Below are 14,209 nucleotides of genomic sequence, written 5' to 3'. Positions count from 1 at the left end.
TGTTTGATGAATCTTTGATTTTTTCTTTTTTGGCACAACAACCGCTGTCGATCAAGGCCTGCCTGTACCCACTAGTGAAATAAGCTTGGCTTTCAGTGACTTATTGTTACCATAGCAGCATAGTCAGTCCTACGTATGGGGGCACAGTCTATTCGGGACTTGAACCCATGACGGGCATGTTATTACGTCGTACGAGTTGATTAAATCGTTAATCGTTAATTTTATTTTTGAATTGCTTTTACCTGAAAAACATTTATTTGGATAACGACAAAACCAAAATCAATGGATATAAGTGATAGCACCATTACGTTATCAAGTCAATGCATTGAACCCGTTGAACCATTGGTCGCGTGTTGTTTTCAATTCATCGAACGATAGTATTTCTAGAACAAAAGAATTCCCCCTAACGCGCCGCTAAACATCACTAGTAGGGTTTATTTCGTGCCACTTAAACCTCATCGATAGCATTCTCTCACATACACTCGTTGATTACAAATTTCCAGTAGACTGGATGGTCCTGTAGAGCTTTTTTCTCACTATCCGGTGGAGCAGTAGATATTTTCTGTACCATTGATTTCACATCAAATAATCATATGAAAGCATTCCAGCTGGCCGTAGGGAAGTTGCATCAAGGTTGTATCAGTAACTCACCCTACATCTTTAGACCGAACAATTATAAAATTCTTTGTCTAGTACTTTTACGGTTCCATAAGTTGGAAACAGTTTGTGAATTATAGCAGCTGTTTGATAAAAGTAGGGCATCGGATTGATTATTCAAACCTCGCCCGAGGAACATAAGAAAAGTTTAGTGACACGCAAATTAAAGTGTCCACCTTGTACATTTTTACTTTTGTTCCATTTTGTTTCGTTATAGTCAAGTCCACGTACTGCTTTATTTTAAAAAATGTTTGTGATCTTGTATGTGAAATGCTAAACAATGATAAAAATGAAAAAGTTTGCTTGTAGAACACATACTCTAATTTAATTAAGGTAAAATCACTGTGACAAAATAAAAGGGGCCGCTTTCATTACATGTAATATAAGAATATTATATATGAGAAATATATGTATATTTAATAAAAACATATATGTGAACCAGGATATGTTATATACGCTTTGACATAGTTTCTACTACATATTCAACACACTCCGGATCTATATGAAGCCCGGCATTTATTGGCTCTGTTTTAGTTGCGGTACATGTTAGTTGTAACCTTTTGATTGACTGACAACCAACGAGGAGTTATCATGGAGCAAAAAAGCATAACTATTCATCACTTCTAACGTCTGTCAACCATAAAACAATCTAACCATAAAATTACTACAATATTTGGTTGGTACTCATTCATGTCCCTACCAATCTCTTATGTAATCTTATGTAATTTCTCCCATGCGTTACTTTTAAATAATTTTCATTATTAGTCAGGGCAGTTTTGTTCACTCTTGCATCGAGAATCCACAATGGTTTAGCACACATAACGAACAATGTTAAAAAACAGAAGGTGTTAATTTAATTTTTTAATTTTTTAAAGTTAATTTTTAACTAAAAACTGAAAGAAAGCTTTTCATGTAAGAAGTAAGTCGTTACTTTATTTTGCCGGTCACTGTACTTCTGGCGTTAAACGGCGTACAAGATGAGGTAAAAAGTTTATTTCGTTTAAAGAAACCTCATTTAAATGTATAATTTTGGTATCAAACAATCAAACATGTTAAAAAGATTCATTTAATCTAATTGTATTATTATAGTGAAAAATACATTTTGTTTTTAGAAAAAATATTGCTTAATATAGACCATTTTATTTGCTGAATCTCATTCTATTTTTCAGTGATTGTAGCACATATTTAGTAATGAGCTACATAAGTAAGTGGATAGTAAAAACGATTGTTTTTTATTTTATGATAAAAAAAGATTATAAAACATTTTCCATTTTCTCATAACACGTCAATCAATTAAGATATACAATACATTTTTCCGGTGGTTTATTTTCATCGCTTTACAATGCTAATGGTGTTATAAAAATTACCTTCGGTATTGGAACTGGTTTTACAATTGCTATTGTTGTGTTTGCCATAAAGCTAGCTTCAAACACGAAGAAAGTATATGAACCTTTGCGTTGTATGCCCGCTCCTCCCCTGCACCTTCTCTTCTGCACTCGTGTTATATGATAGTTTAAATGTTTACTAGTTTTATGATGGTGGTGATGTGGATGATGATGATGATGTGACGATGCGCTTGTGTTGGTAATTGGTGACAATTATGCAGGTGAACTTTATGGTGAATCGACTACTAAACTATGGAGAAAATTGTGACGCTTCACAGCTAATGTTGTATATCAGCGTTACGTTGTCTTTGTATTCCTTCTTTTACTTCCGTTGTACGGATATTTATGTGGCTATAGTTCTTTTTTGTCTGCAGTTTGTTAAGCTAATTTTATTGGCTTATTTTTCATCAGTTCGTATAAGTAGTGTTGCTCTGTATCTCTCTCTTTCTCTTTGTGTTGGTTTACTTTTTTGCTTTTACTTTCAATATATAAATCAGTCGTTGGTAACCACTCCTTTGCATGTTTATTTTCTAGGTATTTTGCTTTCGTGTTTTTTGTTTGTTTTTGTAGCACATAACTTATAGTTTACGTCGTCACAATCGATCAATTAGTCTAATTTTCATAAAACTCTTTCTTTCTCTCTCTCTCTCTCTCTCTCTCTCTCTCTCTCTCTCTCTCTATCTCTCTCTCCCTCTCGCTCTTTCTCTATTGCTTATACTTCATATTTCTGGCTAAGGTTGTACTTTTTCAAACAGCTTGTGTTTTATTTGCTTTACTTCATTGTTATCAACACGGCACGGGTGCAATACAAACGCGCGATCGTTTTGTTTTACTGAAGTATGCGTTCGATTAGGATAAGAAGAGTACAAACAGTGTGTATGTTTCGTTTGATACTATTACAAATCAGCTTTATGTAATGCTTGTAAATACGTTGACTTGAATATAGTTGTAAAACAAAAACTAAGTGTTCTCTTACGCTGTCCTGATCACTCCGGTGAAACAAGTAAAGTTGCACATCTTAATTTTCAAATTTCGTAAAAGTGTGCATTATCAACATACCGTGATTAATTTTCTAATCATACGAACACAATAGTATGCCTTGATAATACACTGCGTATTTTAGAATGTGTTTCTTACTCTGAGAATCAATGAATTACTACTACATTAGGAGAAAATTATATCTTTTGTGATGCGATGGTTGTGTGTTTTGATTTTTCTTCCATCCTTCCCTAATCTGTTCTGGTTTAGAAAATCGATGAAAGTAAATATTTTACGCATCTGATAGTTATTTGTTTTGTTTAGCATTCATAGTCTTTGGGGGGATTTTTCGAATAGGTAAATATGGATAAGCAAAAGCTCAACTCACGTGTACTACATTAGTGGTTTATGATTATTATTTTAGCCGTACTTTCGCGCTCCTCACGGCACACATACTCACTACTATTTTACTCCAACATCAAATGATACGTTACGGTCACACTGTATATTGTTTGATGTAAGTAACCTAAGCTATCAGCTCATCATACTGCACAGAAAAGCGTAAAATGCTACCTCTATACAAAACGTACAATTCATATTGATCAGTCTTACTTGTTTCGATCAGTCAACCTAATCCTGCTCGTTACCTGCTCGCTGTTAGCTTGAACTATGAACTGTAAATTACCCACTATACGGCAATTGTTGAGAAATGTCTTTAGTTGGAGAATTGATGTTAACCTTGTACGATACACTGTTTTCCGGCTCAGTTTTCAATGTGAATAGAATTATTCAAAATTTTCAAAATGTTTTTCAACAGCTGTTTTTATTCGGTGACAGCTGAGCCGTTGAAAAAATCTCGCGCGATTGTTCAATAATGCCGTTCACTTTAGAAACTGACCCGGCAAACTGTGTAATTCGTCCTGAACTTGTGCTAAACTTTGTTTTAGTGATGTGTTCCATACTCCATGTTTGAGCGGGATTCAATTTTGTGTTATTGCTGATCAAGAACAAGTATGCGCTCCTTCTGGGCGGAGGGAGTGCACAAAAGCCTGAGTGAATTGTGTGTTTTTTTCTCTGGTAGCAACGCGTTAAGCTTCAAACTTCTAAATTAGACATAGAATTGAATGTTCTTATTCAAACGTTCCATTTCCTTGGCTTACGCATTAGGCTGGTAATAAGGTTACTTATTTCACAAAGAAACCTATCAATAGCGTCAAATAGCCAGAAAGAAACCATACTAATGTAAGCTTTTTTCTGTGATTGTTAGCAAACGTTACACTTTTGAATAGTTTGTTTTAAACAGAGTGCTTTTCGCATATATAGATCTGAACGTATTGTGTTGTTGTTGTTATGCTCATTGGCACACACACACATTAGACGCTGATTAGACACGGTTTTCTTATTGAAAAATAGTTATACCTACGAACTAGCATTAGTAAGACTGAAATTGTAAGGGTTTTAATAAAGAAAACTGCTTTCGTAGTTCGTGCGAATAGCTAAGAAAGCACTCAGCTTGGCTTAAGCTATGAAAAAACATACGTCTATTATAAAAACTGACGACTTTTATAAATTTCTACACAGATTAATCCGTTCACAAGTTCATCAAATGATTTCTTTGTCTTATGGAGATCTTAGCCTCACCTGTCACATCTGTTTGTGTTTTCACAAGATTTTGTCTTGTTACAGCTGTTTATTTTGCTTTGAGATACGCTCCCTCTTTTTTACCCTCTTGTCACTATTGTTTAGGCTGCATTTTGCAATTATTTCACAAGTCTTTTATCATTTTAGCGTACATAAAATATACTCCATATTAGATTTGTTTTGTTTTTCTTTCTTATCGCAATGTTCGGTTCTTACATGTGTATGGCAACTTTTGCTAATAATTTGATTAATGTTTATAGCGCGCTTTCTCGCTCTGTAGTAGTGATGCAAAATATCATTAGCCCTCTTCTCGACAAAGACTTCCTTCGTGCAACATTGTGCAACTACACGCATATACTTAATTCGGTTGAACTTAACTTAAGATTTTAGAAATGATCCGAATTGATGATTGCGCAACCAAGTATTGCCAAACACCTTAGGACGTTTCTTCTCACAGAGAAGTCATTAGAATCATCATCACCAAAACCTTTCTCATTTTGCCTCTTTTTTGTTACATTTTGTTTATGTCACTCCACAATAAATGTTCTGTTTCATGTTGGTGTGTGTGTTTTTTTTATGGAACAATGTATGATTTGGAAATAATTTCCAATAATCAACACGCTTTTCGCTTTCCTTTTTCCATCTATTTTGCTTGCTTGCCCGCCATTGCTCTATAATCACGTTGACTTTGTTTTTGCTTCATTTCGTCAAAATACTTTCAGTAGCTTTCATCTCACAGTAGTTTTGCTCCACATTTTACTGTCTGCACTACTTGGTTTCGCTTACAAAATCACAACATTTGAAATGGTGGCAGTTTTGAATTGCCATTGCATTTCTTCTTTTGGAATATATGCCATCCCCATCCGTACGGGCTGTACCGTTACTGTTTGTTCATCTGCACCTATCATATTGCACGTGTTCATCGATTTTCGAAATGATTCCACGTGAAGTGAAGGGTTTTTTTTATAAATTTGTACCATTCATCATAAAACCCTTGCCGCTGGTTTTCGTGCTGCCAGAGCTATCAGCTCTAGATTTATTGGCATTTATACACACTCTCAATATTGTAGTTTCGCTCTTCCCACGCCGACAATCATCTTGGTCATTTTCAATGAACTAGGGCTAGTGGTATATTTTTAATTGTTGCATTGTTATGGTTTGTTTTTGTAGCTTATGGATATTGGAAAATAAAAAATATATCTTATTATTATGCATGTTTTAAGTCAGTTTGTTCACACTTGCAGTACAACGCGCATGTGAATGCGTACAATTATAGCTCCACCACCTACAGCTTACGCTATGTTACACGATATTTTGAACAACTTGCTGGCAGTATCTTGCTTTGCTTCTTGCTTTAAGTAAAAGCTGAAGAATATTACATTTTAACTCCTTTCTACTTTCATCCTTCATGTTGTGGCAGAGATTCAAAGAATCGATTGGTCGATCCGATCGTTCGGAAGATGTGATCTTCAATGCGCTGTCCTTTACCAGTGTAATTGATCTTTTTGATAAAGAACGAATCTTAACTATACCGGCTTCGCTCGTCACACTTAGATGCAAACTTATACTGCTATTGTTAATGCTTTTATTTGAGCATCATCATACGGCAATCAGTTATACGCTCGGATCTTTATGGGATCTAAATCTATACAATAAATGATTTCAATTAACAAGCAACCTTATGAAAAACATCTACAAATTTACTCATTTCCATTGCGTTTGTGTTCATTATAAAGTGTCAGTTATGAATGTTGTTATGCAGTGCATTGTTCTGTTTTTGACTGGGACATGTTCGTACATATGAACATAGTTATTATATATTGTTTAAAAAAACAACAAACGAAATACAATAATCATTAACGAATTGTTAACGAGGAGTCACTAAACAAATTCGGGAGCCGTTTCTCTCACGCATTCATCATCCTAAGATGGTTATATGTGTAACAACATGTATCACTTACGTATAACAATAAAGTACAATTAAAATTGACTACATACGGGTGCAATAGGCTACCGTACACTAAACGGAGGAAAAAATACTTGATACGATAAAATGCTTGCAATTAAACTAGAATTAAATTAACGAACAAAACTGTTCGCTACGGGTTATATCGCGTTGGCGCAAAGGTGCAAAATAATACAATTATCAGGACGAGTGCAACTAAACGATACGATTATGTTTGACAAAGATATTCGTTTACTTCAACGACTGGGTATCTAGACAGTCCGATGAACGCGAGAAAACATGATATAAATTTTCAGTCTACTGGTTTACAACCTATAAACAGAATGTAATAAAAATCATATGTAATTGAACATTTTAGGCGGATTTGCCACATTGATGCTTAAACAACTTATGCAATAAAACCAAAGCATAAAAAAACGATTCAAACAGAATGAACGCAAAAGCCACAGTCATTTAGAAAACATGCTTAAAATAGGTGGGACAGATATTATACCATAGCCTGAACTTTTAATTTGTTTCTCCGTCGATCGGTTTTGGTAAATGCTAAAGATGTTTTCCGCTTCATTAGGCAAAATACTGCTAAACGTTATTTTAGCTGAAAAAGTTCCAAAACTTTAGCAGTAAATATGAGTTTTCTTGTCTTTCATACTTTTCGTTCTTCGGTGTAAATACGCATAAAAAACCGTTCAAGACGCTTGATCGTTTATGTTATGTTTACATTTCGTTCGTGTTCAGTCTTGTGGGGTAAATTGCGTAGAACTCTTCTGTTTAATGTTTCGGTTACAGTCATATTTATAATATACGTTGCTTTATATTACTTCCCTTGCATTTCACTGTTTCTCACTAATCCCTATCGCTCCCGATACAAAGTATCAAAAAGGAGGTTTATTAAGTCTACATTACGCATTGTCTATAAGAGTTGACTAAGAAATTTGCTAATAAAACATCAAAACTGCGTTTTGGAGAGGATCAAAACATAGAGAACATTCATGTTCTATCTAATAGAAGAAAAAATTAAAACATCTATATCAAATCAAAAGACGCGTGCCGTGCACGGCGCATCATGCTGTATGCGCTTGCCCTCACCATGGCGGCCATTTACCTTTATAGGCGCATACTACTACTACAATTGTACTATATTTACGATGCATCATCATCTCGCTACTTCTTCCTGCTGCATTTAGATTTGATCCGTATTTGCTATGTTTGAAGACTATAATTTCATTTACAACTAACAAACAAGAACATCGCTTATGGCGAATAGGGAACTAATTATTCGTTTCGTTCCCTTTTTGTTTCGCTTGCTTTACAATTGCGCTCTTATCAATTTTTCGTACTGCATTATCATTCGCCCACTTTCATAAAACAAATTTCTTGTACTTTTCGGTTACTGATTTAAATTCTTTTTAAGCTTCCAGGTTCCAGGAATAGGATCATTTCCATTTGATGCTTGCGTTGCCTAAATAAAAAACAAACCGATTTTTAGTGTAAAATTTTTCGCTCACTTCAATTGCCTCACTCATAAAAGCAGGAGTCAGGATAATGGAGGAAGCTGTCGCTGTCAGGACTAATAAAAAAATTAAAATCACGTTAGTAACAACTAAATCAAACGAGTTTTGAGGTAGCAGCGTTGCGGTACACATAATCTTATAGTTTAACTTTCACTACACACACGCACACACACACACACACACACTAGTGTTATTTTTATCGTCTCAGCGTTTGCTACTTTTGAGCCTACACGCAGAAACAATATGCTGCTGCACTGAATGTGAAAATATGTTTTGGCAGTCCTGTTTTCAACGTTCAATTTTGCAAAGCGGGTATGCTCATAGGGCCAGATTTGGTGTGGTGCAGCATGGCTATGCTCATAGCATGGGACAAAACATTAGTAAATTTGGATGAACGTTTTTTGTGGACTGCACTGATCACGCGCGTCCGGCGACGTTTCAACCATGACTACGAGTCGTCCATCGGGCAGCAGCGCAACATCGCTGGGACGATCTTTTTCGTCCATACCTATTGCTAGCAACCCCCCATTAGACGAAGGACGTATTTCAACCTGTACCAAAATAAAAAAAAGGTAAAGAAAAACATTACGAACATGCATTTTCGATTATGTGACGCATAACTTACGGCCCACAGAAACTCTAGCTGGGGAGAAAATACCAGAACGCGTTGGTTTTTAGAATCGGCAACAATTACACGCCCATCATCATCGCAACAAATGCCCGATGGTCGACTGAACTCATGAACGGCCGAACCTTCGTGGCCCTTTGCAGCAAGCACCTGAAATAGAGAAACATATTTGTAGTATGAATTTCCTCCAAAACATTCTTCGTATTCTAGACGATAAAGGTTGAGTGATCGTAAAAAAACATACGAACAAACAAACAAGCAATTACCTTGGAAAGAGTTGCATCGATCAACAGAAGCCGATGATTTTCAAAGTCCGATATGATGATATCTCCCTGCGGCGTGAAGCAAGCGCCGCGCGGTGTCGTCAAACCTTTGAGGTAACGACTGTGATTAACCCCGTCGAAGCTGTAGCGCGATATAAAGAGACCGTCCGGGCTAAACAGTTGAATCCGGTGGTTTCGTGAGTCGGTCACCAAAATTTCACCCTTTGTGTTCACTGCTACATCCCAAGGGTATTGAAACTGGCCACATTCCTTGCCGTAGCTGCCGAACTTAAGAAGAAACAGCCCTCCGGCCGAAAACACCTGCACACGATGGTTGTCCTTGTCCACGACAATGATGCGCCCCTGCCCATCCGTGCAGATGCCCGCCGGAAGATCAAACTGCCCGTTGGCGGTACCCTTGGAACCAAACTTTAGTTTGAACGTACCATCGGGGTAGAATATTTGCACGCGGTTATTGCGCCGATCGGCCACCAGTATCTGGCCGTCTTTGTCGACCGTAATACCCCAGGGACGGGAAACCTGACCGTCTTCATGGCCATCGAAGCCGAACGTAAGGCTAGGGCCAACAGCTGGTTTGGCCGCTACATGGTTGTTGCAGCCCGGAATACACTGCCCCAGTATAGGTGCTCCAGGAATTGGGCCGATGCCAAAGGATGTCGGTGATGACCCGAGAACGGATGAACTTCCGCCCGACCCTTTTCCCATCGGCTCCCACGACGATGAGCCGATGCGCTGGGCCGGTGTAGTGCTGCGAACGATCGGGCGTCGAGTTAGGATGTTACCAACCGACCCTACGACACCCACTCCGCCGACTCCGTTGCTAGGATTTACACCGCCACAGTTTGGACCCGTCGGTCCCTGTAAGCTCGCATTGCCCGAACTGTTCGAGGATACGGAGTTGCTGCGCTGACCGACCAGCATCACATCGCCCTGCATGCGAATTTCCTGCAGCAGCTCAAAGTTCGGTGCCACGAAGGTGATGAACTCCTCCTTCGGCTGCAGGTTCTTGTACATCGCCGCAAACTGTTCCATCTGGCTTTCGCCCGTTGTTAGCGTCTTCGCAATCTCCATACTGCCCATCACCGACACAGAATCAAGTGCCTTCGTTAGCATGTCGGAGGTCTGTGAAAGCCCTGCCAGGGCGGCCCGGAGCCCAGCCATCTGGTCGGAAAGCGAGGTTAGCTTCTGCTGGCGAAATTTGTCCACCCGATCCAACAGGGTCCGTTCGCGATCCTCAGCGGCCAGAATGAAGTGACGCATCGCTTTGCGAATGCGGGCCGACGCTTCCATGGCGTCTCTTTCCACGGCCTGCGAGTACGTGACCGCACGATCGATGCTAGCCTTGATGTACTTTGTGCCCAGCTTGCCACTTTCCAGTATGGACATAATTTTCTCCGACGCACCATGCGAAATGTTTGCCACCGGTATGCACGAATGGTCTTTGTGGTCCCACAGCGTACACTCTTGACAGACGACCTTCTTGCAGGACTCGCACAGATATCGCAGCACCTCGCCGTGTACATCGCAGTGCGGTTCGGACAATCCTGCAGCCATGGGTCCGTTTGAAGGCCCGCTTCCATTACCACTGCCATGGCCATTGCCCGGCACCATGCATGGGGCCGATCCGATCGGTGAGATTGTGTTTATCGAAATCACACAGTGATCTTTCGTAAAGGCGTTCTTTCCATGCAGCTGGGTGCAGTCTTCGCACAGCACATCGTTACAGTCCAGGCAGCGGCTGGAGGCGTGCGTATCACACCGGCCACAGATGGCTCCCACGGACGACGGACAGTGGCTGCCGTTGGAGGAGTTCGTCTGGGGCGAAGTACCCGGCGTGAGCTGAGCGTGGCTCGCACACGCGGAGCCTATTACACCGAAGATTTCGTTCGCAGAGGTCACCGCGTGTGCCAGATGACCACCACCGCTCGATCCGTGTGATGAACCGATGATACCGACATTGCCCATGCCAATAGCCCCGCTGCTTCCGCTACTGCTGCTGCCGGTACCGATTGCACCCAAAACGTTGGAAAACAGGATATCCTCCGTAATGCTTATGCTATCCCGATCCAGTGAAGTGTTGTTATTGCTAGAAAATTGAACACAGTACGGGTGACGTCAAACAAACACCAAGCTCAGCAGGGTTTATTGCCAACCGGCAGAGCATGTGCTTACCTTTGTGGAACCATAACCGGTCCCGAGCTCGCTTTATGCGGTGCATCCCAGCACGGTAGGGCGTTAAACAGACTCGAGAAGAAGATATGATCATTGGAGTTGAAGTCACCTGGGCCATCGGGGCCACCACCGTTCGGACCACCGTTGGCCGTCTGTGGTGTTATCTGCATCGAAGAAGCGCCATTGGATAGCAGTGCCATAATCGTGCTTTATGCTGCAGAAATGGAAGTAAAACGAAACCTGTCAATTATTATATTGCCCACAGCCTGCAATCGACGACTTTCAAGTTACTGTCAGAGAGACATTTAATTAATTCTGTGTTTAATCCAGTGCCATAAAGAATGTTTTGGTAATCGAGCAGACACTAGCAGCTGAGCTGTTGGTTTTACAATGTTAATTTGTTGGGCCATTTATTACAACGCAACATCAGTTAATATTCCTGTTCTTATAATGGATAAACAGTGAAAAAATTATTAGTTAAGCTCGAAGCAACATTATAATGCTGAGACATGCATGAATGATACTAATTATAAATAATAGGTATTATGAGCTGCAACAAAACGACATAAACCAACACAACGTTTGAATGCATTGTGTTGGAGGTGGTAATGATGCATAGGGTTTCCTTCTTCTCTTCCTTTCAGAATGCCGCTTGAGAGGAACAGGAAATCGGTTTACTTTGTGCTGGAAACCGAATCAGAGTGTCATCTTTCACTTTTGTTGTGCAGCTTGTTACGAACGGAAACAGGAAGTATGCACTGGAAAATGGTTTACAAAATGTCACCTTCGTTAACCGGCACACCCGGCACATATACATTTAAAAATGTATTCGAAACGTTCTATTGTGTATGCGGATCTTTATATACATTGAGCCATTGATCTCCTCCCTCCTCCCACATCCGCATCGTTCTATGTTAAACGTTACATTATGAAATTACGATGCAATGTACAAAATATACTTCACTCGCAGAAAAATATTCTCATCCATTTTGTCATCCCTGTCCGCATTTCGAATGGCAGCACAGTCAAAGAAAACGGACCCGATCCGAAACCAAGAAATTGATTTCACGAGCAAAGAAAGAAGTTTTAAGTTTCGGTTCTTTCCTAGAAGGAAAACTAGCCAAAAAGATATCTGCGGGATCAATTAGGGCATTTCATTTACAATGCAACGTTCTTACCGTTTTGGGTCCTGTTTTCGTATGGTTGACTTTTCCGGCACGAGGGGTTAAAAAGATGGAAGGCGGGAAGGATTGTTTCCTCTATTCCTTTTCATCGCCTAATATTGTTCTTCTACTCAAATCTATACCCTTGCGAGCAAAATGTGTACAGCCAGCCAGCAGGAATGTATATGCATGTTTAACTCCTTATTTTTTTAGCCGGACTGCACATGCACAGTCGAAACGACCCACCGGCAGTAGAGTTTTGCCATTCGCAACCCCTCGAGCAACGGGGCATATGGTGAGTGTGTGTGTGTGTGTATGTGTGTTTTATTTTTTGGGACTAGCACAGCAAACGGAAAAAAGGAGAAAAGGGCCACAGCAATTCTAACGATGCATTGAAGGTCCTCTTTCGGTTCTGCATCTTGCATTGCATTTCTCGACTGTTTCCCTATTCGTCGTTTGTATACAATTATATCCTGCTAGGAGAACAAAAAACGGGATCCCATCGTGTAACGAACCCGGGGCCGGGAGAAGTTCAAGAAGTAAGAAAAACTGCATTAACTGTGTGTCGCTCTAGCAGCGTGCGTGGCTGCATTTACTCAATATAAGTAATGTATTTCATTTTCTTCCAAGTTTTATTTGATCCCTGATATTTAGGTCCCTGGAATGATTGAGGCACCCCAGCGAGGCTGACCGAACCAACTTCTGTATCCTGATTGAAAGGTGGGGTATTTTCCTACATTTTCGGTACAGACTCAGGCAACTACAGAGAACAGGGCGGTAAACTTCTTTGTCTCTCTAGAGGCAGAGGGTATGCCAATATCGTTCCGCTTGAGCATAAGTCAGGACAAACACAAATTCATTAAAATGCTTTGCTTCGTTGCGTACTATTTCTCGCAATAGAGAGAAAGAACAATCAAGTATAAGTTCTCTATAAATGCCCTTTACATCCGCTGACCTTCGAATACTGTAAGTCCTACGATTCCCAAAAACGTTGTTATTGATTCCTTTTTGTTCCTGTACTTTTCGATGTCAGCATGCAACATTTTGTATCAACATTGTCGGGATATCACTCATTCACTAGTTTGGCAAAACGTATGGTAGATTGTTTGATGCACAAATTTAATACATCGAATAATAGTACATCTCTATTCTGATAATTCTACTCTACAAGCTCTTTGCTGTTAAATACATTAATCGTGTAGTAATATTAAAACATGTGTATCTATGTATAGCGCTATGTGTATGATATCGCTATGTAGTTATACGCACAAGGACTAAGCAGATTCTTGTTTAACCATGCATCGAAGTCTTTCCTTGCGAGCACGATAGATATGGCGCAAGACCAAGGCAAGATTGAACATCATCGCTTGACGAATGCATTTTCTACCAGACGTAGCATTCCTTTATAACGTTTAATTTGGTACTGGTAACGTTTTATCTGTTATTTTCCCATTTTTGAAATCTCTTTTGTTGTAGTTTTTTTTACTTTTGAACCACCCAAAAAGCTCTTAAGCGCAGGAAACCATATCGAATGAATATCGTTAAATAGTGCCCGACCCTGTATAGGGTCCTTGGGATGGGCTGTGGAGCATGGCATGAATTTTGGGTATAGATTTCATTTCATCAGCCCGCATCATTACATGTGCTGTTGTTTTTTGTTTTTTCCCTTTTGCTGTTATTTCTATCCGCTTATCGAGTTTCGTTTTATGGTATGTTGCACTGCTTGGAGATGATTTACCGTGTCAGTGATGTGCGTTTGTGTCTGTGTATGATTTGTTCACGTGTGGGCTTGAAGCTTTGGTTCGATACTGGACCCAATAACAA

At 39.7% G+C, this 14,209-nt stretch overlaps 1 protein-coding gene across 1 annotated transcript; it reads right to left on the bottom strand.

Moving 5' to 3' along the window:
- Window positions 1-6,070: 6,070 nt before the first annotated feature.
- Window positions 6,071-11,441, bottom strand: LOC121602935 (protein wech-like). Its single transcript, XM_041931696.1, has 4 exons — window positions 11,223-11,441; window positions 9,033-11,136; window positions 8,764-8,916; window positions 6,071-8,689 (listed from the first exon to the last, which is right to left on the bottom strand). The coding sequence occupies exons 1-4, from the start codon at window positions 11,420-11,422 to the stop codon at window positions 8,516-8,518; spliced, it is 2,631 nt and encodes an 876-aa protein (XP_041787630.1). The 5' UTR covers window positions 11,423-11,441; the 3' UTR covers window positions 6,071-8,515.
- Window positions 11,442-14,209: the final 2,768 nt, after the last annotated feature.

The sequence above is a fragment of the Anopheles merus genome, unplaced genomic scaffold (genome assembly GCF_017562075.2).
Source record: "Anopheles merus strain MAF unplaced genomic scaffold, AmerM5.1 LNR4000721, whole genome shotgun sequence".
In the NCBI taxonomy this organism is placed as follows: Eukaryota; Metazoa; Arthropoda; class Insecta; order Diptera; family Culicidae; genus Anopheles; species Anopheles merus.
This window is presented reverse-complemented; position numbering and strand designations above follow the sequence as displayed.